Genomic DNA, 26,805 nt, shown 5'->3' on the forward strand with positions numbered 1-26,805 from the left:
GCTCAGAAATAATAATAATAATAATACTATCGCTCAGAGCATCTCCTGCTCCTCGGACCCTCCCGTGTCCGCTCCCAGCATCTCCGCCTCCGCCTCCCTCGCAGGGTTGTTGCCAAGAGAAGCAGGGCGCCCCCTGGCGGGAAGAAAAGCCGCGACATGCAGGCCAGGAAACGCAGAGAGACGCGGGCGGAGCGCCCCTAGCGGCGAAGGACGGAACTCGGCGGCCTCTCCCTCTCCGGCGGTGTCACGTGATCCCAGGAGGCGGGCCCGGCCGGGGACGTGGCAGAGCGTGCGGGCTTGGGGCGGGCGCCTGCGCGGCCAATCGGCGCCTGGGGGAGCCGCGCCAGGTCCCGCCTCCGCCCGCCCTGGCGCATGCGCGCGGCCTCCCGGGGCTTCGGCGGGCCTCTCCGGCTGAGGCGGCGGCGGTTGGGCGCGATGGCGGCGGCGGTGCTGGGCCGCTGGGAGGTGGTGGGGAAGCCCGGCCGGAGGGGCGGCGCCGGAGGAGGCAGAGGAGGAGGAGGAGGAGGCGGCCCCTCGGGGCGGAAGGCGCTGGGCGGTGAGTGCGGCGTCGAGCCTCCCGGGCCCGCGGCAGGCTACCCTCGCTTGAAAGGCCCGGACGGCCTCCAGGGCCCAGGAGAGCTGAAGGAGCGTCTCCGCCTCCCCGGACACCGGGGTCCGGCCCAGAAGGCCTTCGGGCGGGTCCCTCAGGGCGAGGATACAGGGAGCCAGGCACAGGGCCTTCTCGGTGGTGGCGCCTCCTCCCAGCAGATGTCAAGATAGCTGACTTTTAGAAGGCATCAGAAGGCAGCCCTCTTGAGGGAAGCTTTTAATAGCTGATAAATTATTGTATTTTAATGTTTAGCTTGAAGTCACCCAGAGTGGCTGGAGAAACCCAGCCAGATGGGTGGGGAACAAATTTATTATTATTATTATTATTATTATTATTATTATTATTATTATTATTATTATTATTATTATTATTGGTGCTGACCTTTAAAGCCCTCAACGGCCTCGGTCCTGTATACCTGAAGGAGTGTCTCCACCCCCTTCGTTCAGCCCGGACACTGAGGTCCAGCTCCGAGGGCCTTCTGGCGGTTCCCTCCCTGCAAGAAGCCAAGTGACAGGGAACCAGGCAGAGGGCCTTCTCGGTGGTGGCGCCTCCTCCCAGCAGATGTCAAGGGAACAAAGAACTATCTGACTTTCTGAAGGCATCAGAAGGCAGCGCTCTTTTAGGGAAGCTTTTAATAGCTGATAAATTATTGTATTTTAATGTTTAGTTTGAAGTGACCCAGAGTGGCTGGAGAAACCCAGCCAGGTGGGTGGGGTACAAATATATTATTATTATTATTATTATTATTATTTTATTTTTATTATTTTGGCCCGAGCATCAGAGTCCATCCTGCCAACTACGATGCTGTCTTTAGGGACGCAGGTGGCGCTGTGGGTTAAACCACAGAGCCTAGGGCTTGCCGATCGAAAGGTTGGCGGTTCGAATCCCCGCAACGGATTGAGCTTCCGTTGCTCGGTCCCAGCGCCTGCCAACCTAGCAGTTCGAAAGCACGTCAAAGTGCAAGTAGATCAATAGGGACCACTTACCGTGTGCTGCGCTGGCTCGCCAGATGTGGCTTCGTCACGCTGGCCACGTGACCCGGAAGTGTCTGCGGACAGCGCTGGCCCCCGGCCTCTTAAGTGAGATGGGCGCACAACCCTAGAGTCTGGCAAGACTGGCCCGTACGGGCAGGGGTACCTTTACCTTTTTTATCAGAGTCCAGCCCTGTGGAACGCCCTCCCAGCAGATGTCAAGGAGATAAAGAACTATCTGACTTTCTGAAGGCAGTCCTGTTGAGGGAAGCTTTTAATGTTTGATGGACTACTGTATTTTAAAATTATGTTGGAAGCCGCCCAGAGTGCCTGGGGAAGCCAGATGGGTGGGTTATAAATAACAAATTTATTATTATTATTATTATTATTATTATTATTATTATTATTATTATTGGTACTGACCCTCAACGGCCTCGGTCCAGTAGACCTGAAGGAGCGTCTCCATCCCCATCGTTCAGCCCAGACACGGAGGTCCAGCTCCGAGGGCCTTCTGGCAGTTCCCTCCCTGCAAGAATCGAGGTTACAGGGAACAAGGCACAGGGCCTTCTCAGTGGTGGCACCCACCCTGTGGAACACCCTCCCATCATATATCAAAGAAATAAACAACTATCTGACGTTTAGAAGAAATCTGAAGGCAGCCCTCTTTAGGGAAGCTTTTAATGTTTAACAGACCATTGTATTTTAATACTTTGTTGGAAGCCACCCAGAGAGACTGGGGAAACCCAACCAGATGGGCGAGGTATAAATAATAAATTATTATGATTATATTAATATTATACCCCAGGGGCGGGGGCAGCTGCGCGTTCAGCCTGTGACGGCTGTCTCTGCTCTGGGCCTGCAGCTCCCTTGGCCACGCAGGACAGCCTCCCGGAGCTACGCCTGGACAAGGCGGTGGCGGCGTCTGGACGGCGGCGGCAGCAGAGCAAAGATGAGGTTCCGCCTCCTCTGTCAGGGCAGCCAGCGTCCAGGAAGGCCCCGGCCGCCGGTGGCAAGAGTGGCAAGAAGGCTCCACCCAGCGGGGACCCGGCACCCAAGCAGGGCCGCTTCCGCAGCCTGGAGGACGCGCTCAAGGCGGTGAGTGGCTGGCGGGAAGGGGGATCTGTGGGCGCTGCTGCCTGCCTGGGACGGCAGCTGCGGAGAAGCCCCGGGAGGTCATGGGGGACCGGAGGGGGGCAGGACAAGCTGCGCCGGGTGGCCGATGGGCCCCCAGCCCCCTTCCTTAACCTATTCTCTGCCCATGGCGAGGTCTGCCTAGGGCAGGCATAGGCAAACTTGGCCCTCCAGATGTTTTGAGACTACAACTCCCATCATCCCTAGCTAGCAGGACCGCTGGTCAGGGATGATGGGAACTGTAGTCTGAAAACATCTGGAGGACCGAGTTTCCCTATGCCTGGACTAGGGCGAGGCAGGCGGCGAAAATGCTCCCGTCCTTCTCTGCTCCATCCAGGCCAGCGGGGCTGTCCTGCTCCAGGGCTTCTTCTCCAGCGGCGCCCACCCCATCGTTTTAAATACTGTCTTGGTTTGTCAGCTGCCTTGAGTTTCTTTTGATGAGGAAGCAGGGCATCATTCCTAAAAAGGTATCCAGAATTGCTATGCTGGCTGTTTCACCTAGCTAGAGAAAGGAACTTTAGAAGAAACCCCGAGTTGTCAATGCGTGCATAAAGGTCTCCTCCTCATCCCATGTATCTAGGACTGCTCTTTGAACCATTTCCATGAAGGGACTGTGCCTTTCGCCAGCCTTTGCATTGATGCTGGTGTCTACCTCATGCACAGCCTTTAGCTTCAGAATAAATAGTAATAGTCTAAAAAGGCAACTCGTGTATTTTTTTTATTTTGGAGGGGGAGTCCTAAACTTTGCCTTCCTTAATATATGCGCTGGAAATGTGTTGCCTCCTTCCTGTGTCTTTTCATAGAATTTGGAAGGTGAAGTACCGAAAATGCATCTCTTGTTCATGTAGACTAGGGACCAGCTTTAAGCTGCAGGAGGAGGGAAGGAAGCAAGCAGTGCTCTAGGGACTCACTGCCTCCCTCTCCCCCTGGGGGAGGGGGCAAGCAGCTGACAGTCCTTCTGAAGATTTAATGGGCTCCACTTGGCGCATGGATGGGATGCTGGAGAAAGAGCCTTTGGCTGATAGGTCATGACCTCTAAAGGAGAGGCAGGGTCCAGTCATTTGACTGACCCTTGAAGGAACCAGCAGTGGAGCATTTCTCCTGCATGCTGAAAGTTTAATCCCTGACACCTCAAGCTAAATGATCAGGTGCTCTGTGATGTCAAACATCTTTCTCTGCCCAAGACCCTGGAGAGCGACTGCCAAAGAGGGCAGATGGACAGACAGGATAAGACAGCTTCCTCTTTCCCTTGGGGGCCAATGGAGTTGAGGTGGGACTCCTTGGCTGAGGGGCAGCCACTTCCGGTTGTGGAATAGGTTCACTTGGGGAGCGGTTCCAGAAACAGCCCAAATGTGCCCTGCTAAAGTGGGGAGTGGGGGGTCTTCCCTTTGCAGCAGCTCAGCTAACTCTTCCCCACCCCAGCTTGATTTGTCAGAACTCCAGAAGGAGCTGGACAAAAGCGTGAGCATGTTCCCCGAGAATCCTTCTGTGTGGGTCAAAGACCTGGCTGGATATCTGAACTACAAGCTGCAAGCTCCAAAGAGCGACCCCACTCTCAGCCAGCACCCTCATGGTAAGTGTTGCCTTGGAAAGTGCCTTTCTATCAGTTGTGCGTGTGTTTGCGAGAGAGAGAGAGGCCATCTTGCTCGCTTGAACACCCAGAGCACCTGTTCTGCTGTGGGCTTGGTTTCGGGCCTTGGCAGCTGCTTGCACAACATTCAGACTTTCTAGTTCATTGATCACAGAGGGAGAAACGTGAGTAAGCTCCTGTCAGCAAGATTTTGAATTCTGCAGTTAGAAAACCTCACACTTGTAAATTGGGTGGGAAATTGCCAGCATTTGAATGCTGCATGGATTTGTATGGTTTTGCTAGGAATCTTGTTCTTTAGAATTTGGAAATTTGTTCTCTGTTTTTGGAGGACTGCAGAAACAAAAGTAATACCTGACATTTTTGTGCAGCTGTGACACCAGCAACAGAGTTTTTGCAGGCAAGGAGAGGCTTGTATGGGTTGTGACCCCTGGAATTCTAAACCAGAGTCTCACCTCTTCATATACCTGAAAACACACTGGTGGTTTCTTTCTTACTCCTTTTAAAAGAAGATAAATTCTCGGGGTTGCTGATGATGTGTCCTACATTCTGTCACACAGACTTTTTTTGTGCCTCCGGGGATGAGGAATGTGGGCTTGGCTGCCTGGTTTGGCCTGGGCAGGGAAAAGCCCAGGAGAGAGAGAGAGGCGAGGTCTCCTCCCAGCCATTCCCTCTGAGCTTGTGCTTAGAGAAGCAAGTCTCATAACCACGGCATGTTCAGTTCCTGCTCGGAATGCCTTTCTCGCCCTTTTCTGACCCAAGGGAGGGTGAAAAGCAGCTCCTCTCTTTCCTGCCAATATGCCAAGTAGCTGGAAGCCAAGCAGGGGCGTTATGGGCAGAGTCTGCTGCTTTGGCTTGGGAAGGGTGTCAGGTGCCGAATGCTCCCGGCGTGGCTTCACAATGCTGCCTTTGTCTTCAGCGTTTCCCAGTGGCGTTTGGCAGCAGGGCAGAGGCCAGAAGATCCAGAGATGCTCTTCCCGACTCCGCAGGGACGAAGAGGCTGGCTTTGGCAGCTGGGCAGCATCCTGGGCTGGGGCCTTGCAGACTTTGGGGGTCGCTTATTTCCTTTTCATTCCAAGGGCTCTTATACTCATCCTCCTGATCAGAATGTATCTCTGCTCCAAAACCCAGGAGCCCTTGACAGACTCACCAATATTTGAATTGTGGTCGACTTGAGAGCTCTGGCAAGGCGGCTTCGGCATTGGCTTCTGGCTTTGTGCTGGTGAAGAAGCAGCTGTGCCTGGTTTGGTTCTCGTAGGGCAGGCCAGTCACCTCTGCACAGTTCTCTCCACGTTATCCTTGTGCTGCCAAGGTAGAATTCTGAACTGGGGCTCCCCGAGAGTCTGCTGAAGCCGCAGTTTTGGACTGCTCTGCTGTTTAGGGATGTGGCTTCCCACCTGTGCTTTACTCATGGGAAAGTTGTTGCAGCAGTGAGGGCTAACGAAAGCCAGCCCTTCCTTCACACTGCCACCTTACTTTTGGCTGCAGACTATCCCTACTGCCTTGTGAACAAAGAGCTGAGGAGCACCATCAAGTCCTTGCTGTCGAAATCGGCGGGTGTCCTGGAGCTTTTCTTTGACCACTGTATTTACACAATGTTGCAAGAGCTGGACAAGACTCCTGGTGAGTGTGAAGTGCAGCCCAGTAAACCAGCCGTTGGGTCAAAGGTTCTGCCACATGTGCTCCCGTGAGGGAAGAGAGCAGTTGAGGGAGACTACAGTCATACCTCTTGTTGGGTTTGCTTAATGTTGTGGCTTTTTGGGTTGTGAACATGGCAAACCCAGAAGCATACTTCTGGGTTTCACCACATGCGCAGAAGTGTTCTGTGCGCTTCGCACATGTGCAGAAGCGCTCTATTGCGCTCTTTGCGCAGAAGCGCCACATCCCGGAACGGATTGTGTCCGCAACTAGAGGTACCACTGTATTTGTACTCAGGGCCCTGGTGGGTGTTGCATGTACCTCAAGGCAGTTTATGTGCTGGAAGTGGCACTAAAAGTGACCAGGGCTGCCCACTGAGGTTGTGAACAAACCTGATTTCACACCCACCTAATTCTTAATGCTGTTACCCTAAAGGGTGCAAGGAGGTGAAAAGCCTCTGGTGAAGCTGTGACTTTTGTGGTGAGGTACTGAAAGATGGGGAGCAGCAGGGCAGAGGCGTGTGGGGTGGAGACCTGAGGGGACCCCAAGGGGGAAAGAGGTGCCAGCTGTGATACCTACATTGTAGGGGGTTGGACTAGATGACTTGTGAGGCCCTGCAGTTCTGTACTCTGGCTCCATGGGCCAGCAAGAGAATTGGGTGAGAGGCAGCAAATTAAAGTCAGAGCTACATTAGTGAACAAGCATGGTGCTGGCTGTGTTCTTATAGGGGACTTCAAGAGGGGATTGGGCCATTTCCTGGAGGAGGATTGGGGGCCACAGCAAGGACTATGGGCTCTAAAGCTTCTGCCACTCTATATTGTATTGAGTAAAGCGGAACACCGGGGGACACGCATGCCTGGGTGGGCTTCTGTTTCTCTCCTCCCGCTCTGATCCCACAGCAGCCGCATAGATTTGCCAGGAGCCCAGTGTGCGATGCAATCTACGGTGCGCAAGGGCTCTGGGCTCCAGGCTAAAACGCCCAACCTGAAGGGCCCTCACAGTCTTCCTCGCCATCCTTGTCTTCCAGGGGACTCCCTGCACGGCTACAGGATCTGCATTCAGGCCATGCTGATGGACAGGCCTAAAGTTGCCACCATGAACTTGAGCAAGGTGGGTAGCTGCAGTTGCCCCATCCAACCTGGAGAGGCAGCCCTTTGTCCCTCTCCAAGGTACCCAGGTTTCCCAGAGTTCCTGGTATATTTTACTGAGACAGGTAGCAAAAGTGAAAGCTATCATCTGCGGAATTGGAAAGCATACTCTTGCCCGGCATGCGCATGGAACGGGGCCCCTCCCTCCCCGACCCTCTTTTCTCTGTGCTGGGAGTCCCAGCTTCAGTCCCTCACATCTCATATCCCAGAGAAGTCAGGAGCTGATGTTCTGCGCTAGAGAGCTCCAGCTCTTGCGAGGGAGCATTGTCGCTTTGGCCCTCCTTCCCACTGGGCTCTGTGCCGAGAGTTGCGCTTTAATCCTGCCGTCTTTCCCTTTTCCACTTCAGTATCTTGAGCTGCTGAGCTCCCATCAAAGCCGTCCGGCCAAATGTCTCACGATCATGTGGGCCTTGGGTCAAGCTGGATTTACTGATCTTACAGAAGGACTTAAAGGTGAGGACGGCGGCAGCTTTTTTTTTTAATGTATATGATGATAAACACTTTGGAATATTTTTGGAGACTTAATAAAAATGATATGGGGGGGAAGGGCTGATCAGGAGCTAGAAGGAGCTTCTCCAGCCCCTTGAACGGTGATGCCCTCTTCTCACCCTGCCCCAGACCCTCTGGTGGTGTGGCTCAAGAGCATGTTGTGTGGCCTGAAGGCACTTGGAGCAGCTGCCTTTCTGAAGCTCAGCAGCCCTGAGCTCCATCCTCGGACGAAGGCAAGGGCAGAAATGTAACGCTGCTGCTCTCCCAACTCTTTTCTCCACAGTGTGGCTCGGCATTATGTTCCCTGTTCTGGGAATCAAATCTCTCTCCCCGTACGCCATTGCATACCTGGATCGGCTGCTGTTGTGAGTTGCCATGTCCTTGTTTGTTTATTCAGCATGATTCCAAGCCCCCCCCCCCCCGGTGCTATTTGACATCCCTCTGAAGCCTCTGGGAGCTGTCGTAGGGAGATTTGGAGCAAAGTGTCCTCAGTATGCAGATAGCACTCAGCTCTATCTCTCGGTTCCATCAGAATCAGGAGAGAGGCAGTTAAGGAGTCAGAGCAGTGCTTGGAGGTTCAGATGGGTTGGGTGTGGGCCAGTAAACTGCTGCTGGATCCCAAAAGGCAGCTGTGCTACATGCCCTGGGTTCTCATGTCCGGGAGGCGGCCTCTGGAAGGGGCAGCCTGGGGTGCTCCTGGGCTCAACAGCAAGAGGAAGTCAGCCAGGGATGGTGGGCACAAACAGGGCAGGTTTGGTTTTCCTGCAGTATAGCCCTTCGAGGTAGGCCTGTGGAGGCCCTTGTTCCAGCACGGGGAGTGGAGGCGGAGTTTGTAATGACTGGGAGTGGCTTTCCCCAGCTGACAGGCGTTGCTTTTTCCTTGGCAGGATGCATCCCAACTTGACCAAAGGCTTTGGTATGATAGGACCCAAAGACTTCTTCCCTCTCATGGACTTTGCCTTCATGCCCAACAACTCTCTATCCCCCAGGTATGACACCTAAAGGGAGACCGGCTCACAGTGCATGGATGGGAAGAGTTAGAGCCCCGCCCCATTCCTGGGGAGACTGAGGGGGGTGTCGTGCCTACTTTAGAGTGCCTCTGTTTGCACAGAAATTGTTTTTCAGTTGCTTTGAGATGTTTCCCAGGAAGCAATTAATACATGAAGTAAATAACAGGGAGATACAGAAAAGCCTTTCTGCAGGCTGCCTCACATCTGAGCAAGTTTCCTTTCCTAACCTTCTGCTCCACCTTTGGTAGTTTAGGCAGCATTTTCATAACCCTGCTGTTAGCATAGATTTCAACTGGTATTACGGTTAGAGTTCAATTTTGAGATTTTAATAGCTTTCAAATTGATGCTTCTAGTTTACGCAACGGGTTACTGAACTGTTTACAAGCCAAATTTAAAATAAAATGTTGAACTCAGGCCCCCAGCAGTAACCGTACAAGCCGTGCATTTCTTCCAGAGGATGCAAATGTATTCGCTGTATAGTTTAGGACAGTATTAACAGATACAACTATTTATATAAAATCCAGGCAGAACTGTGTGTGCACATGTAAAAATACAGCAGTTCATATGCAGCAAACGTTCTTTCTCCCCAGCCTGCAGGAGCAGCTGCGCCAGTTGTATCCCCGCCTGAAAGTCCTGGCCTTTGGGGCTAAGCCTGAGACCACGCTGCACACCTACTTCCCTTCCTTCCTCTCCAGAGCCCTGCCCAGCTGCCCCCTTGAGATGCAGAAAGAGGTGAGGAGGGGGCAGAAGGGGGGTGGGGTGGCCTTCCTCAAGCATCTAGTGGGGCTGCCACATTTAGACAACAACTGAGATAGACTGAGGAGTTTAAAACCTCTGGATGAAAAGGTTCCCCCAGTTTGTTGAGTCGGAGGATCTATTTTGTGCCTTAATTCCCTCCAGCGCCAAACCCATGGGTGGCAGTTCTTCTGATAAACTGGGCGTCTCTCTCTCTCTCTCTGAAATAGGAGGGGATGTCTGCTGGGCCCTCCTTGGGAGGCTCAGCCCCAGGGTTTTCCTGGCTCTTCTGGCTTCCAGTTCCCTTTTACTCCCCCTTGCTTGGCTGCCAAGGATGGAAGGAGGGGTGTGGGCTGGAATCCAGGCAAACTGGAAAGGTGCAGGACCCTCCCTCAGCCCCCAAGAGCCTGGAATGCAAGCAAACTAGTTTTGTTTGTCGCTAATGTGGCAACCTTGAATTTCCCATCTCTTCTGGAGGAATTAAATGTCCTATTAATGATCTAAAAACAAGGAAAACAAGGGCAGTTCAAGGCAGGTGCTTACGACTTGGCGTTAGGTGCATTGCTGACTCTGGCTGTGTCTTGGGCAAACAGAGGTGCCAGGGATGGAAGCTGGAGCATTTTGTGTGCTATGCAGGTGCGAGCGATGAATGGCTCTCTCCCTCTCCCTCTGCTGCAGAGATAGGTGTGCAGCAGCCAAATGACGCTTTCAGATAGACACACACACACTGTGGCACCCAGCCCCATTGCTTGGAACTGTAGCCTCCTTTCTCTCTGTCTGGAACCGTTAGATGGGGAGGAACCTCTTTGGGCCTCCTAATGCGGCACTGAGAGCCAGAATAGGAAGGAGAGCTCACCCCAAAGGCAGTTCCAGAAAGAGGGGAGGCTGTAGGGAAGGCACCCCTTCCTGACCCCAACTGGGATCAATAAGTGGGGCACCAGGAATGTCATAAATCTGTCGCGCTATCTTGAAGTCTTCAGTCCTGTGGCTGCTGCTGCCGTTTGGCCATTAGACTCCTGGGACCAATTCTGCTCTTGTCCTGTGCAGCTGCTCAACTGCCTGGCCGAAGGCCTCCGCCTGGATCCCCTCAGCTTCAATGTCTGGAGGCAGCTGTACATCAAACACCTCCCACAGTCAAGGTGAGACTCGGCAGGGATGCTTCCCCACTGCGTGCCCTGCTTGACGGTTTGGAAACCTGCAGGATACCAATCCTGCTTACAGTCGTGGTGGTTGAACGTCCGCTTGAACTTTTTGGAAAGGCTGTGCTTCGAGCCCTCATGGTTGCTGAAATGACGCAAAGTCCACCAGGGAGCGGAGGAGCCTCCCCTGTTTTGCAGGGAGAGCAGTGGGGTCTCTCTCTTTGGGAAGGTGCATGCAACAGTGAGCCAGTGTGGTTAAGAGCAGTGGACTCGTAATCTGGAGAACCGGGTTCACACCTCCGCTCCTCCACCTGCAGCTGCTGGGTGACCTTGGGCCAGTCACACTTCTCTGAAGTCTCTCAGCCCCACTCACCTCACAGAGTGTTTGTTGTGGGGGAGGAAGGGAAAGGAGAATGTGAGCCGCTTTGAGACTCCTTTGGGTAGTGATAAAGCAGGACATCAAATCCAAACTCAAAAAACAGGCCAGGCTCTGCAGAGATCCTTGAGCTGATGCCTTTGCTTTGTTTTCCCAGCCTGCTCCTGAATCACTTTGTGCAGACCTGGGACAGCACTTCCAAAAAGGTTTGTGGCTCCTGCTCTTTGGACTGCCTCTTGCTTGAAGCAGTAGTTTGTATGCCAGGGACAGACAACACGGATGAATTAATGGCCTGCCTGTCTGGTCCAGGCCAAAGAAGGCCAGTGCTAGGCAGCAGTCCATTCCAAAAGGCTGCTCCGTTGCCAAGGTTCAGTCGTTCCAGCTCATCACAGCTTGTGCTTCCTGCTAGTTCTGTCTGCTTCTGAGCTTTGCTATCTCCCATGAGCTGCATGGACAGGATGAGTTTGAACTCTGAAAGGGATCCTGCTGCCCACATTCTCCATAGTTTGCATCGGGTTCAGAGCAGGGCCTGGGAGGCGCCCATCTGGCTTGAGTGGGGCTCAAGCAGGGTGGATTTGCTTTAAATCAAATCAGTTTAAATCACTAGTCAGTAAGACTTGATTTAAATCATTTTTTTACTGAAAGACTCCTTCTTGCTGGTATAATCTTAACATTTACAACCAGATGAAGGTTTCATTTTTGGAATAATAAATTTTCAGAGTAGTTTTTACAATTCAGCAAAAATTACCGATTTGGTTATACTATTAGAAATTCATAGACAGATAATTATGAAATTATTGTGAGGTTTAATAAGTTAACTGTTTATATTTGGACAACCTTTCTGCTGTACTTTATTGAAAGGAGAAAAACAATTACCGTATTTTTCGCCCTATAGGACGCACTTCCCCCCTCCAAAAATGAAGGGGAAATGTGTGTGCGTCCTATGGGGCGAATGCAGGCTTCAGGAAGCTATCCGCAAGCCCGCGGAGCCCAGCGGGAACTCCTGCGGGCTCTGAAGGCTTGCGGATAGCTGCCTGCAGCCCTAAGCCCGGGGTGTGCAGCAGGCTACAGCACCGCGCTCCACGGGCTTCGGATAGCAGCAAGCTCCAGGAGCTCCCGGACCCCCAGCCCCGAGGCTAAAAACGAAGCCAAGACAGCTAGCGGGATCCATCCTGCTCGCTGTCATGGCTTCTTTGCTCTTTGGGGCTTGGGGGGGAAATAATTTTTTCCCCCTTTATCCCCCCCAAAAAAGTGTGCCCTATGGGCCAGTGCACCCTATAGGGCGAAAAATACGGTATTTCCTTAATAACAATTTAAACCATTTATTTAACTAAAACAATAATATAGCATATTGTCAGAGCTGCTTGAAGATCCTAGCTCACAGAGGATCACGCTAGCCAGCGATCATTAAGTAAAAGTCTTTATTGAATTACAGTTTCCATTCTCACGCTGCTGCGCGCAAACTCTACGTCTAGTAGCTAGATCGGCGAAGCTCCGTCTGAATCTCCGCCCCTTGTGCACCAACTTAATATCCTAGCCTTGCTCCACCTTTTCCGCCTGACTGTCCTCCTCTGGGTCCCTCTACCCCCCGGGGCTTCTTCCTTCCGGGATTCTTCTGACGCTGACCCGGACCCTCCTGCCTCCTTGCGCCGGGCTTTAGGACCTGGTTCCCTTTCGGGGCTGCTTACTGCGCCGCCTTCCTCTGCATTTGAACTTGGCGCGCGCGCCCAACCTTCCACCTTCCTCTTAACCGTTTCTTCGCTCCCCGATGGAGGTGTGGCCACTCCTGACTCATGCCCTCCCTCCTGTGGTGAGCTGCCAGCGCTTCCCCCCTGGCTCCCTTCCTCTTCCCTGCTTCCTGGCGGTGACGCTGGTCCCGATTTCCAGCTGCTCTCCCCTGAGTCCCTTCTGGCTCTATCTTCCTGGGGTGCCCCCCTTGACCCCCCCCTTGCCCTGGCCACTGGTGCTCCTTTCTGTGAATCCTCTGATTCACTGGAAAGACTAGGAGATCTCGGGTCGTCGTCATCACTCATCTTTTCTTCTGCCTCCTCCCCTTCGCTCTCTGTTTCCTCCCTTGCCCGTGCCTCTGCTCCTAAACCCCTGACATCCATCCCCCCCTCGAAGCCCCCCATTCCCCCCTCCCCTCCTTCCGGTGCTGGAGCTGGGGGCTGCTGTTGCAAAGGGACGAACGTCGGATATCGGTCGCTTCCCGTGGCGGGCCTCCATCTGAAGTCTTCCGGTTCTTCCTCCCTGCTCTCGTCGACGACGGTCACCTCCGCTTCCATCTCTGTGCCGCCGTGCTCGAAACCAGGGTCGTCCCCGAAAATGTCCATGTCCGTCTCTCCCTCACTTCCTCCTGGCGGCGTTTCTCGTCCTGAGCATTCCAGCCACTTTCTGCGGAACTGCTCCTCTGGCCTATCGTCCCACCAATACGAGGGTTCTGAGGCGGATCCCGAGGGTGACCCCTCCGGGGAACGGACGTCTCGTGTCGGTTCCTCGTCCGAGTCGAACCCCCGGAACGTGCTGGCCGAAAGCGTGGGCGTGAAAAGCCAGTCGTCGAAAAAGTCTGCTGGCATAGGTCTATGTGGGAAGAGGGCATGAAACTCGTCTTTGAGCAGAGGTTCGTCTAAGGCGTAGCCCGGCACCCAGCTGTTCGCACTGGCCGGGGTGCCCTCCTTGGCGAGAAAGTATTCTACCCCCTCTTCCCCCCATCTGGAGTCCAAAATCTCCGTGACTTCGTTGATGCGCTCCTTCTGTGCCACTCCCGCGTGCCCTGTTCTGTCTCTGGCCGGACTCGGCGCCGTTCCGGGTTCCTGGAACCTGTGCGGTGCCTTGTAGGGAGTGAGCACCGATCTGTGGAATACCGGATGCATTCTGGAACCCTCCGGAAGTGCCAGTCTGAAAGCTACCGGGTTGACCTGCTCTTCGACTTGGTAGGGCCCCAGTTGCTTGTGCCCTAGTTTCTTCTTGGCCAACGACCTGGCCGGCACTGCGTGGGCTGCTAACCAAACCCAGTCTCCCACGTGGAGCTCTTCTCCAACCCTTCTGTGCTTGTCTGCTTGTACCTTGTATGCGTGCTTGGCCAGCTCCAGGTGGCGCCTCAGCTGATCGTGGACTTCCTGCAGCTCCGACGCGAACGCATCTGCTGTCTGCGGCTCCCCCTCCCCCATTCTTTCCAGTCCCGGGAAGGTTCTGGGGTGCCTCCCGTTGTTGGCGAAGAACGGCGTGACCCCCGTGGACACGTGCTTCGTGTTGTTGTAGGCGAACTCGGCAAGCGGCAGGTAATCCACCCACGTCGCAGGCTGTTGATTTGCATAACATCTCAGGTACTGCTGCATGATGGCATTGACCCGCTCCGCTTGCCCGTTGGTCTGCGGGTGTCTAGCCGACGCCAGGTTGATCTTGACGTTCAGGAAGCCCATCAGCTTCTGCCAGAAATTCGAGATGAACTGCCGCCCCCGGTCGGACAGAATAGACCGTGGCAGACCGTGAACCTTGAACACGTGGTCTATGAACAGTTTGGCGGTTTGCTCCGCCGTGGCCACCTTAGCACACGGAATGAAATGGGCCATCTTGGAAAACAGGTCCACCACCACCAGCACTGCCGTCTTGCCCCTTGAGCTGGGCAGATCCGTGACAAAGTCCAGGGCCACCCTTTCCCAAGGTTCGACCGGAGTTTGCAGCGGTTCCAACAGTCCGGCCGGCGGTCTGTGCACTGGTTTGGCCCTCTGGCAGGTGTCACACCTCGCCACGTAGTCTGCGACCTCCCCTCTCATTCCAGGCCACCAGAAATCCCTGGCTACTAATTCCACCGTCTTCTCCTTGCCAAAGTGCCCGGCCGTGGGCGCGTCGTGCAGCTGCTGCAGCACCTTGGCTCGAAGTTCGTCTCCCGGCACGTAGATGGCCCCTTTACGGATGAGCAATCCATCTCTTAGCTGGAAACCGTCGGCCGCTGCCTTGCCCCTTTGCACCTCTGCCATCTTTGCTTGTGCGAAGGAGTCCCCCTGCAACGCTCGTCGCACCGCCTCTAGGTCCACGGTCGCCGCGGCGCACGCCCACACTGTCGGTGCGAAGATGTGCATGGCGGCCGCTGGTGTTGCGTCCTCCAGATACTGTGGCTTACGGGAGAGAGCGTCTGCCATGATGTTGGTGTCCCCCGGGACATACTCCATTCGGAAGTCGAAGTTCGCAAAGAACTCAGCCCAACGTATCTGCCTTTGGTTCAGGAACTGTGCCGTGCGCCAGTGCTCTAGATTCTTGTGGTCCGTGCAAACCTGCACCGTGTGCTTGGCGCCGATCAGAAAGTGCCTCCACGCCTTGAACGCTGCGTGAATGGCCAGCAACTCCCTGTCCCATATGGTGTAGTTCTGCTCGGACTTGCTGAGCTTCCTGGAGTAAAACGCTCCCGGTCGCCACACCCCCTGCGGGTCTTTCTGCAGCAGGACCGCCCCCACGGCTCTGTCCGAAGCGTCTGTCTCCACCCTCATCGGCTTGCTGGGGTTGACATGAAGCAGCTGCTCTTCCGACGCGAAGAGACGCTTGAGTGCCTGAAAGGACTGCTCCGCCTGCTCAGTCCAAATGAACTTCTTTTCCTTGGAGCTAAGCGTGTCAGTGATGGCCGCCGTCTGCATCGCGAAGCCCTTGATAAACTTGCGATAGAAGTTCGCAAAGCCGACAAACCGTTGGACCTCCTTCCGGTTGCGCGGGCTCTTCCAATCCAATACCGCTCGAACCTTGGCGCTGTCCATGGCGAGCCCCTTGTCAGACAGCTTGTAGCCCAGAAAATCCACCTCCGGCACGTCAAATTGGCACTTCTCCAGCTTGGCGTAGAGCCTATGTTGCTTTAGCCTGCTCAGCACTTCCTTGACGTGTTTGTCATGCTCCTGCTGCGACTCCGAAAAGATCAGGATGTCATCTAAGAAACAGACGCACGTCTTGTAGAGAAGTCCCGCCAACACGTGATGCATAAATGCTTGAAAAACGTGGGAGCCATTTTGCAATCCAAAAGGCATAACTCTATATTCGTAGGTCCCCAGTGGCGTGAACATGGCTGTCTTCCACTCATCACCCTCCCGCATGCGAATGAGGTTGTACGCCCCCCGCAGGTCCAACTTGGTGAACACTCTGCCCTTCCGTACCTTTGCGAGGAGGTCGTCAATTCGGGGCATGGGGAAGTCCGATGGCCTAGTCACACTGTTCAAAATCCTGTAATCCACTACGAGTCTCTTTTGGGGCGTGTCCCGCTTCTTAACAAAGAATACGGGACTGCCCCCCACTGCCTTGGACTCCCGGATGAAGCCGCGCTGCAAATTATGATCAATGAACTCCTTGAGTTCTTGCAGTTCGTCCTCTGACATGGAATACAGTCTCCCTTTAGGCAGCGCCGCCCCCGGCAGCAGGTCAATTTTGCAGTCATATGGTCTGTGAGGGGGTAGCCTGTCTGCCTCCTTCTCGCAGAAAACTTCCAAAAATTCAGCGTACTTGTGGGGAATCGCTTGCAGCGTGCCTAGCAGCAGTTGTGACTCCTCTTCCTCTCCTTCCTGCCTGGGCACGATGCAGTGTTCAGCACAAAAGGAAGAGCCGAAGGTCAGCTGCCTCTGGTACCAAGCCATCGTTGGGCTGTGCTTGTCCAGCCAACTCATGCCCAATACAACGGGCGTGTCAGATAGTTGAGTGACGTTGAAGCTGATGATTTCTCTGTGATTCCCAAGTCGCATCACCATTGGTGGCGTCTGCTTCACCACTTGCCCCCCGAGCAGCTCCCTGCCATCCACCGTGACAACCTGCAGGGGCAGTGTGGCCGGCAGCAACTGCACAGCGTGCCTGTCGACAAAGTCCTGCCCTATAAAGTCCGCATTGCTGCCTGAGTCAATGGTGATTGGCACGTCTATGGTGATTCCATTGGGCAGCTGGAGAGATGCTGTGAGCCTCACTACTGGTTTGGGCGGGAGGGGGTTCACGGGCTGTAAAATCTCTGGGGACTGCGTCACTAACACGTCTGGCTGGGCCCCAGTGCCTCTTCCTCCAGCCAGACTGCGTCGTTTCCCTGCTGTGGTCCTCCTTGCTGCGTTGCTGCAGTCACCATTGCTGAGGCTGCAGTGAGCTTGTGGGGCCTCTGGGGACACTCTTTTGCCATATGCCCTGGTTCCTCACAGACGTAACACTTCCTGTTCCCTCTAGGAGGCTTCGCTTTCACTGCTGCCGGTGCTAGGGCTCTGGTTGCTGACTGAGCCCTTGCACCTCCAACCTCCATAGGTTCGGCTCCTCCTCCTGGCGGAGGCGTGGATTGCGCCCGCGCTGCTTCTCTGGGAAGGAAGGAGGGGCCCCCGGCTGGTTCGCGCCCTCCACGCCCTTCGTCCTTGCTCCACGGACGTCCTTCCAGCCTCACCCCCACTGCCAGTGCCCTCTGAACGACCTCCTGGGTGGTTCGGGGTCTCTCCCCCCTCGCGATCTCATCTTTAATCGAGTTGTGCAGCCCTTCCCAAAAGAGGTCTCTTACAGGAGCCGAATCTCTGTCCCATTCCAGGGCACTGACCAAGGCGAAAAAGCGGGCATGATACTGCCTGACGCTGGCCCTCCCTTGTCTCAGCCCATGCACCTCCTTCCGTGCAAGATCCACGTCAATACTTGATAAAAAGCACCCATCCATCGCTTTAATAAAGGCATCCGCATTCTGGAGCGCCGGATCCTTATCTCTCCATAAATTGCGTAGCCATGCTTTCGCATCCCCATGCAGATGGGACATGATGAACCCCACTCTCTCTTGTTCATCTCTAAAGTCTTTATGCAGCAGTTGCAGTGCGCACAGTACGTCGGCTCTAAAGTTGGGATACTGTTGCAGGTTCCCATCGAAGTGAGAGACCAGCCCGCCTGCCCGTCTCGCCAACCCAATTCCCTCCTGCCGGGGTGTCTGCTTTGCCAGTACGTCTAACCTGACCTGGAGATCCCTGCAGGCGGCAGCTGCCTCCTCCTCTCTCTTCCTGGATGCGAGAACCTCGGCGTTCAGTTGTGCCACTGCTTTTCTGAGGTCCTCTATCTGCTGCTCAGCCGTCATGTCGTCCGCCGTTCGTGAGCTCGCTAGTAGGCACCTGTTTCTCTCCCCTCCTCGAGGCTGTAGATGCCCACAATGGAGAGACGGAGCTTACTGTCAGAGCTGCTTGAAGATCCTAGCTCACAGAGGATCACGCTAGCCAGCGATCATTAAGTAAAAGTCTTTATTGAATTACAGTTTCCATTCTCACGCTGCTGCGCGCAAACTCTACGTCTAGTAGCTAGATCGGCGAAGCTCCGTCTGAATCTCCGCCCCTTGTGCACCAACTTAATATCCTAGCCTTGCTCCACCTTTTCCGCCTGACTGTCCTCCTCTGGGTCCCTCTACCCCCCGGGGCTTCTTCCTTCCGGGATTCTTCTGACGCTGACCCGGACCCTCCTGCCTCCTTGCGCCGGGCTTTAGGACCTGGTTCCCTTTCGGGGCTGCTTACTGCGCCGCCTTCCTCTGCATTTGAACTTGGCGCGCGCGCCCAACCTTCCACTTTCCGTCTGACCGTTTCTTCGCTCCCCGATGGAGGTGTGGCCACTCCTGACTCATGCCCTCCCCCCTGTTGTGAGCTGCCAGCGCTTAATCCCTGGCTCCCTTCCTCTTCCCTGCTCTCTGGCGGTGACGCTGGTCCCGATTTCCAACTGCTCTCCTCTGAGTCCCCTCTGGCTCTATCTTGCTGGGGTGTCCCCCTAGACTCCCCCCTTGCCCTGGCCACTGGTGCTCCTTTCTGTGAATCCTCTGATTCACTGGAAAGACTAGGAGATCTCGGGTCGTCGTCATCACTCATCTTTTCTTCTGCCTCCTCCCCTTCGCTCTCTGTTTCCTCCCTTGCCCGTGCCTCTGCTCCTAAACCCCTGACACATATGTATCCATGTTTGTTAACTGATGTGGTTAAACAATTTTTTTTTAAAGAAAACTTAGACTGACTGAGTTTTAGTACACATGAAAAACTTAAAACAAATCCTTTGAATAGCCTTTGGACTAAAATGTAACTTAAATAGAAAACTATCTTTAAAAAGATTTTTCCTCCAAAAGCATTTTATTATAAAAATCTGATTTAAATAAAAAAATGTGCTTTTAAAAGAAAACATTGATTTTTATCCACCCTGGGCTCGAGGGTGGGGTGCAGAGAGGCAAGGCCCCTGAGGGGAGTGGGGAGGGCAGCAGAGCCCCTGGCTGTCTGGCCCTTCTGCCCCCCCCCCCATTCCTGCTGCTTCTGTTGGGTTGCAACCATCCCGGTGTGATCCAAGGGTCACCTGTGGCTTTGTGACGGTGTTTGTGGACCGTTTCTCTTCCAGGTGCGGAAATCTTTACAGGAAACAGTTCATTCGTTCAAAGTCACAAACGAGGAACTGACCATGAAAGGACCAAACAGCGAAGAGGATGTTGCAGCTTGCAGAGCTGCCTGCAAGGTATCGTTATTATTTATTCAGTTTGTATACCTCCCTTCATCTGTAGATCTTAGAGCAGTTCACAGCATAGTATAAAAACACAAATACACAATAAAAACAGGAACAAAAACAAACCCCAAATCTCCCCTCCCACAACACATTTCAAAGGGTTTCCAAAGGCCAGATTAAAAAGGAATGTTTTTGCCTGGTATATAATGAAGGCACCAGCTGAACGTCCCTGGTGAGAGCACTCCACAAATGGGAAGCCACTGCAGAAAAGGCCCTTTCTTGTGCTGCTGCCCTCTGAAGAAGAAGAAGAGGAGTTTGGATTTGATATCCCGCTTTGAGACTCCTGAAGGGGAGTGAAAGGCGGGATATCAAATCCAAACTCTTCTTCTTCTTTCACTCCCTTTAAGGAGTCTCAAAGCGGCTCACATTCTCCTTTCCCTTCCTCCCCCACAACAAACACTCTGTGAGGTGAGTGGGGCTGAGAGACTTCAGAGAAGTGTGACTGGCCCAAGGTCACCCAGCAGCTGCAAGTGGAGGAGCGGAGACGCGAACCCGGTTCCCCAGATTAGGAGACTACCTCTCTTAACCACTACACCACACTGGCTCTGGTCCTGTGTGAGTGTCTGGAGGCGGTTGGGGGATGGATGGCAGCTAACAGATTGAGGTTGAATCCTGACAAGACAGAAGTACTGTTTTTGGGGGACAGGGAGCGGGTTGGTGTGGGGGATTCCCTGGTCTTGAATGGGGTAACTGTGCCCCTGAAGGACCAGTCGTTTTGGACTCACAGCTGTCCATGGAGGCGCAGGTTAACTCTGTGTCCAGGGCAGCTGTCTACCAGCTCCACCTGGCATGCAGGCTAAGACCCTACCTGCCCGCGAACTGTCTCGCCAGAGTGGTGCATGCTCTAGTTATCTCACGCTTGGACTACTGCAACGCGCTCTACGTGGGGCTACCTTTGAAGGTGACCCGGAAACTGCAATTAATCCAGAATGCGGCAGCTAGACTGGTGACTGGGAGTGGCCGCCGGGACCACATAACACCGGTTCTGAGAGATCTGCATTGGCTCCCAGTACACTTCCGAGCACGATTCAAAGTGTTGGTGCTGACCTTTAAAGCCCTAAACGACCTCGGTCCTGTATACCTGAAGGAGCATCTCCACCCCCATTGTTCAGCCCGGACACTGAGATCCAGTGCCAAGGGCCTTCTGGTGGTTCCCTCATTGCGAGAAGTGAGGCTACAGGGAACCAGACAGAGGGCCTTCTTGGTAGTGGCGCCCGCCCTGTGGAACGCCCTCCCATCAGATGTCAAAGAGATAAATAATTACCTGACATTCAGAAGACATCTTAAGGCAGCCCTGTTCAGGGAAGTTTTTAATATGTAACACTGTACTGTTTTTAACACTGATTGGGAGTCGCCCAGAGTGGCTGGGGAAACTCAGCCAGATGGGCGGGGTATAAATAATAAATTATTATTATTATAAATTATTATTCCTTGAAGAAATTACACAAAGAAGGGCCTCGCAGGATGCTCTCAGGATCCGGCTTGGTTCATATGCAGAGAGGCAGTCCTTGAGGTATTGCTGTCCTGAGCCATTTAAGACTTTATATGTCAAAACAAGCACTTTGAATTGGCAGCCAGTGCAGTCGGACCAGGATCGATGTAATATGCTCAAACTGTCTTGCCCCGGTCAGCAACCAGGCTGCCCAATTCTGCACTAGCTGAAGTTTCTGAACTGTCTTCAGAGGCAGCCCTATGTATAACGCATTGCAGTAATCTAACATAGAGGTTGCCAGGACATAGACAACAGAAGTTAGGCTGTCCCTGTCCAGATGGGGGCACTCTTGACCACTAAGGCCGCCTCAAGCGACAGCAAAGGATCCAGAATAATCTCCATCCTTGGGGATGGGTGGGTGGGGGGCCAGGTGGGCTAGCCATCTGCATCCCAGAGATTCTCCTCCCGGTTTCCTCTCTTTGTGTTTCCCCTTCAGAACCTGCTGCTGAAGATGAAAGCCAGTGGCCTTCCTTGGGCTCGGCTGCTGCTGGTCGCCTTGGTATTCACTGCGGGGTTCCTAATGCATGACATCAGGACTCATGGCTCCTTTGAAGGTGAGGCCCTGCCCCTGGAGGAAAGGGCAAGGAAGGATTGGACCCTGATTAATAAAAGAACTTTCAGCACAGCGCTTGTAAGAACCAATCAGATGTCCTCTGAGCATTTCAAAAACATCCCCACGTGGGACAAAGTCAGATCAGAGAAATCCTTGTAACTACAAAGAAACTATTTCCTACTTGAGCATGCATACATAGTTCAGAGTAAATAGGAATCAAGGAGGAATGTTTTTAGGAAACCCCGGAAGTCATAAACAGCAGTAAACAGGAGAGGAAGGACAGGTAGTATTTACCATCTCCTTGTGATCTCTCTTCCTGGCCCTTAAGATCTACCTAAAGATTAACAAACTACATCAAAGTTACATCAAAGCTACCTTCTATCTTTATGGCTCAGGATGCCTAGTGAAGCAACCAGTCTGTGTTTAGAATGCTTATACGTGCCTGTCAGGCAGAGAAAGTGAACAGTAGAGAAGATGGGCAGAGATGCAGAGGCTTATGGGATTTAATCAGAAATTATTGTCAATGAATCAAGCCCAGTCAAAGCAATGCTTTTATCGCTGACACAATGGCGTGCTCCATTCTTCATAATTCCTCATAGCAATCCCACCTGACCCCCACAGGAGGCACGTGGGAGGGGGCTGCCCCAAAGACACCCACCCCCGCTGCGCCAGCAGCCCACTCACTGGAGCATGTTGTGTTTTCCAGCTTCTGCCTCGGCTCAGGTGCTTCGCTCTTCCGGCATCCTCTCCGCCTCCCAGCAAGCCTGGAGCAGAGTTTCCCACTTCTCTGGGGAAGGGTACAGGTCAGTGGCTTGCGCTGGCGCTCAGTCGGCAGGGAGGCCCCCTCCCTTCACGGGGGACCAGCGCAGAAGAGCGCTTTCCCTCTGGGCAGCCCTTGGGAGGGAGCCTGTTGCCAGGGTCTCACCCTGCTGCCGCCCCTTGTTCCTTGCAGCTGGCTGGAAGCAAACATGCCTCTCTACTACTCTCGCGTGGCCACCGTGCTGGGACCCAACCTGGAGCTGGTTTGGGCAAAGACAAACGAAACGGCCGCCTACATCTCTGGGAAGTGCTCTGCTCAGCTCACCTGGCTCAGTGACAACCTCCCCAGGTTCATCGAATGGGTAAGGGTGGGGCTCGCCGGAGGCAGGGAAGGCGAGATGTGTTGGGATGTCAAAGGAGAGAGGCGGGCATCAGCGGAGAGGGTTGTTGAAGGTGGCGGTGAGATGCAGGCCCTGACAGTGGACTTCCCAAAAGAGGCATCTGACCACTGCCTCCTCTTAAGGGGGTCAGCAGCAGATGAGGCAAGGCAGGGTTCTGTGCAGAGAATGCGCCAGACAGGTGGTTTCCCCACTTTCAGAGGCACAGCTGGGCTGTGATCTGTCAAGCGATGTCTTTGTTTTGGGCTGGTTTTAATCCCTCTAGGCCATCAACCATTTATCTGCTAAGCTGGAGGGTGGGAAAGTAAATTCACTGGCAGGCACTCTCTGCACCGGCCTATTCACCTGGGTCCACAGGCCCCGGTTCTGCGCATGTGGGCAGTGCCGCTGAGGAAATACAGTTGCAGTGGTATCTGCCACTCCAATGAGTAGCAAGTACGGGCAGAAGCTGTGAGGAGGTGGTGGCAGTGGCAGCTGAAGGCTCTTGACCTGAACTCCCTTTGCAGAGGAGCCAAATGTTGCTCCCAGTATTTTCAGAGTCTGTCCGCCTGCCTGCCTGCCTGCCTTTCTCTTCCCCACCCCATCCTGGGTCCTTTCCCCCTGTAAGTTCCTTAAGGGGATCTGGACCTGTGCTTATGGTTCCCCATCTGCTGGTGGCCACCCTGTTCTCTTTGGCATATGAATCAAAAGGAACTGTGGCCTGGCAGTAATTGAGGAAGAGGGGTCTGTGCCCTGCCCACCCTCTAGCTAGGACTGCTCCACTTTCTAGGGTGTGTCTGGCCAGCCCCAGGTTCTCTGCCTGGCAAGGGCAGGGCTGGCACTTGAGCCTGGCTGAGCCGCCTCGTCTTCCCTGCCAGCTCCAGACCCGGGTTCCAGATTCCGTGCTGCACGGGGCAGAATACCTCAAGGAGCTGCTGCTCTTCCTCATGCGGAACTACTTCCTGCCTGCTGTGGACTACGTTGCTGGGTCCCTGGAGGGGGTCTGGACACTCTGGGTGGCTTCCTGCAAGTGAGTATGGTCTGCACACAGAATCCTTGGTGCCACACAAAGCAGACAGCAGGGGCTGCTTGACTGCGGAAGAGAAGTAGGAATAGAAGAACACAGAATGGGGAGGGGAAACCCACTTCAGGTTCCCGGGGGGGGGGGGGGACACATCCAAACCGATTGGAGACAAAACAAGGCATGTCCCAAAGTAATCCAGGAGGCCTAGAGCATGCATGCTCACCCTCTGCTCTCTCCTCCAGTGGCGAAGGGTCCTGGGAGTGCTTGCGGAAACATGTGACCAGCCTCAGCCATTCCTCTTGGACGTACCTGCAAGACACCACCGTGGCCATCAGAGACTGGGCTCTGGCCATCGTCTCTGGGCACTAGTCAAGGCCCAGGGCTCAGGAGCTGGGTGTGAGGTCTGGGTCACTGCTCTCCCATTGCTGCTGGCAGCAGGATGTGCCAACTCACTGTTCCGCGGGCAGACCACAAAGCGAGGGGCAGCCTCCACCTCTGACTTGCTGCTGAAGCCCAGGTCTGCCCAGCAGGCCGGAAGCCTCCCAGCTCCCCACCCACTGTGCGGTCGTTCTTTGTCTCCACTCCAGCCTTGCTGAAAAAGCCAGTTGTCTGCTGTCTGTTTGATGGACTGCACCGGGCGGGAGGCAGCAGTGCACACCCAGGAAGCGGCCCCTCTGCCCGCCGGTGGGCAAGCACTTTCTGTATCCTACGTTCAGTGCTGTTACCCCAAATAAATAGGTTGCTGGGGCAGTGACCCCCTTCCCCATCCCTCTGTGCATGGAGTGCCTGCTGCTGCTGCTGCTGCCCTCAGCCTTTTCTCTGCGGCTCCTCCAACTGCCCCTGGCAGCTCCAGCCAGTCTCAAGGGCTGGTGCCTGCCTGGGACCCTGCCTTGCCAGTCTCCCACCCATCGCCCTGTGGCCTGAGCAGAGGCTCTGTGGGCATTTCCCTGAGCCGTTAAGCTGCCCCCTTCTCTCAGGTGACTGTGAGTCTTCGCCTTCCCCCAAAGAGCTGCCTTTGCCTTATCGTGGACCCAGGAGGGGAGAGCTCATATTATGCAGCAGGGAGCGCTCATGACTGCAGGGCCCAGAGAGGAGGAACAGGGCGGAGGGGAGAGAGGGCTGGTAGATCCCTCTCAAGGAAGGGCTGCCACTCCTCTTGCAAGTTCCATAAAGAAGAACTGTGCCAACTCCTGGCTTGAAGGAAAACTAGCTTGGTTGGGGTCTCTTTCTCACCTTCTGTAATGCCCACTCCTTGGTCTCTTCCCAGGGCCTGTGTGTGGCCTTGAAGTCTGTGTTGTGACCCTGTTCCCAGCATGCCCTGAATACCTTGAGTTGCCCTCCTCTCTCCCAGCCAGGCATAAGGACGAGCCCTTATTTGGTGGGAAATAGTGGGTCAGAAGAAGCTGCTCCTGCTCACCAGGTGCTGCATCAGTTGCCAGACCCATGTGGGGACTTGGGGGCTGCTTTGCCCCAATTACATTTCTCTCCTGCAGCCAGACTTCCAGAGGTGATGGGACCCTGTCATGACAATGGTGTGCGGCTTTTGTCATGTGCAATAAAGGAAATATCTTTGGTTACATGCTGTGCTTTGATGATCTCTCTTTGCCGTGAGACCTTTTTTGCTGGGCTTGGCCCCAACTCTTTAACATTAAACATATTTATAAGTTGCTTTTTATTTTTCCTTTATTTTTATATAAATATTTTATTAAGTTTTCACAATAAAAGACAAAGAAAATACAAAATCACAAAAAACAATACAATACAAAAATACAGACATTAAACACATCAAAAGAAAAAGAAAAAAACACATGTAATAACAAAAAACAAAAATTCCCTCTTTCTTAATTTCTCATCTTCAATTAGCTTATTTTCCGGACTTCCTCACATCTCCCGTTCTTGTATCCCCTTTTAAAAATTAATTCAGCAAATTCATATCCTATTAATTTATCTGTCTATAAGTTGCTTTTTAGGGCAAAGCCTAGTATTGGGGGGGGGGGGAATGACTGAGCATCATGGCCAGTGGTTGAGGCAGTGGGAGATCCAGTCTAATGACTGGTGGGGGTTCTCCCCCACACTCCTGTTTCATGTCCCTGTGGAATTGGGTCTACAGAGAAGCAGGAAGAAAACCACCAGCTGCTTCCCTGAAAACAAGCTGCCTCCCTCGTCATCTATCCCATGCTGGGGGCAGCGGGGTCCAAAGGAAGCTGATGATGCAGAAGCAAGAGAAGGGAAGGGGATATCTGATAGCTTTTTTCTCTAAATTCACTCCAAGGTGTACAGAGCCCTTTCTCTTATCTCTGCCAGCTCAGGCGGTCTTCTCATCTCTCCATCCATGGCTTCCTTCCACTCCTCCAACATCACAGCTCCATCATTTGACTGTTTCATTCCTCAAAACACCTGTGTGAAGGGCCTCTCTGTTTCACCATCTGCTGCCTCCAACTCTTTAGGATTTCATCCTCCTCCTGGCATTCCTTCACCCATATTGTCCTAAGTTTCTTTGTCCTGTTTAACTCCATTTCATCCCTCTCTGGTCCACTTTTGTTCAAATCTCTGCTCTAAACTCTTTGATTTGCTCATCAAACAATTGCTGAAGAATGCCAACAGTCAGTGGAATGTCCAATGATGTATTGGCCATACTGAATATTCCTGGTCTTAGTAACAATTCGGTCTGCACCTTAAGATCGTCACAGATTTATCTTTTATCAAACCACATTCCTTTTCTACAGAGGAAATGTGATGTAGAAAAATTATGTTCAGTTCAACAAAGGCAACACTTCTGTTGGGAAAACAGAACGAAAAAAAAAAAGATTCTTGGCATTCAGAACTTCCTTGATTGCTTAAAACTTTAATGGCTGAAACAATTAGAACATGCATTTTGTTGCCACACCCCAGATGTAAAATTCAACCAGCAGACACAGAAACCTCTCAGTTATTATTATAAATTATAACTGGCTCTAAAATAGCTAGAGAAAGGCTTTTGCAGACCCAACCCGCAAGAGAGCTCTTCCAGGGCAAGCCTTTGATTCCTCCTCTTTTAAAGCACTCCCCCCCCCCACACACAAGAGCTGACAAGCTTCTCAGTCTCCCGATGTAGAAAATGACCTTTCCAGAGCATCAGAGTTCGATCCCATGAGCTCCTGCTCCTCTCCAGAGCAACTGTAAAAGCCAATATTTATACCTCAGGTCTGATCCGTTTCCCTGTAAATCTCTCCACTGACAACCTGCTAATGGAAAAATAAAAAAATTCCTTCCAGTAGCACCTTTAA

General features: G+C 53.4%; 1 protein-coding gene across 1 annotated transcript; it reads left to right on the top strand.

Moving 5' to 3' along the window:
• The first annotated feature begins 403 nt into the window (after positions 1–403).
• TMEM214 (transmembrane protein 214) lies at positions 404–25,116 on the top strand. The gene is made up of 17 exons (XM_081188571.1): positions 404–556; positions 2,444–2,676; positions 4,135–4,285; positions 5,789–5,923; positions 6,966–7,048; positions 7,434–7,539; positions 7,859–7,940; positions 8,463–8,564; positions 9,176–9,317; positions 10,368–10,459; positions 10,993–11,041; positions 19,173–19,286; positions 21,263–21,380; positions 22,086–22,182; positions 22,332–22,500; positions 23,394–23,545; positions 23,782–25,116. The coding sequence occupies exons 1-17, from the start codon at positions 436–438 to the stop codon at positions 23,906–23,908; spliced, it is 2,073 nt and encodes a 690-aa protein (XP_081044697.1). The 5' UTR covers positions 404–435; the 3' UTR covers positions 23,909–25,116.
• The last annotated feature ends 1,689 nt before the right edge of the window (positions 25,117–26,805 follow it).

Source organism: Podarcis bocagei (assembly GCF_964188305.1).
Source record: "Podarcis bocagei genome assembly, chromosome: 3".
Taxonomy (NCBI): domain Eukaryota; kingdom Metazoa; phylum Chordata; class Lepidosauria; order Squamata; family Lacertidae; genus Podarcis; species Podarcis bocagei.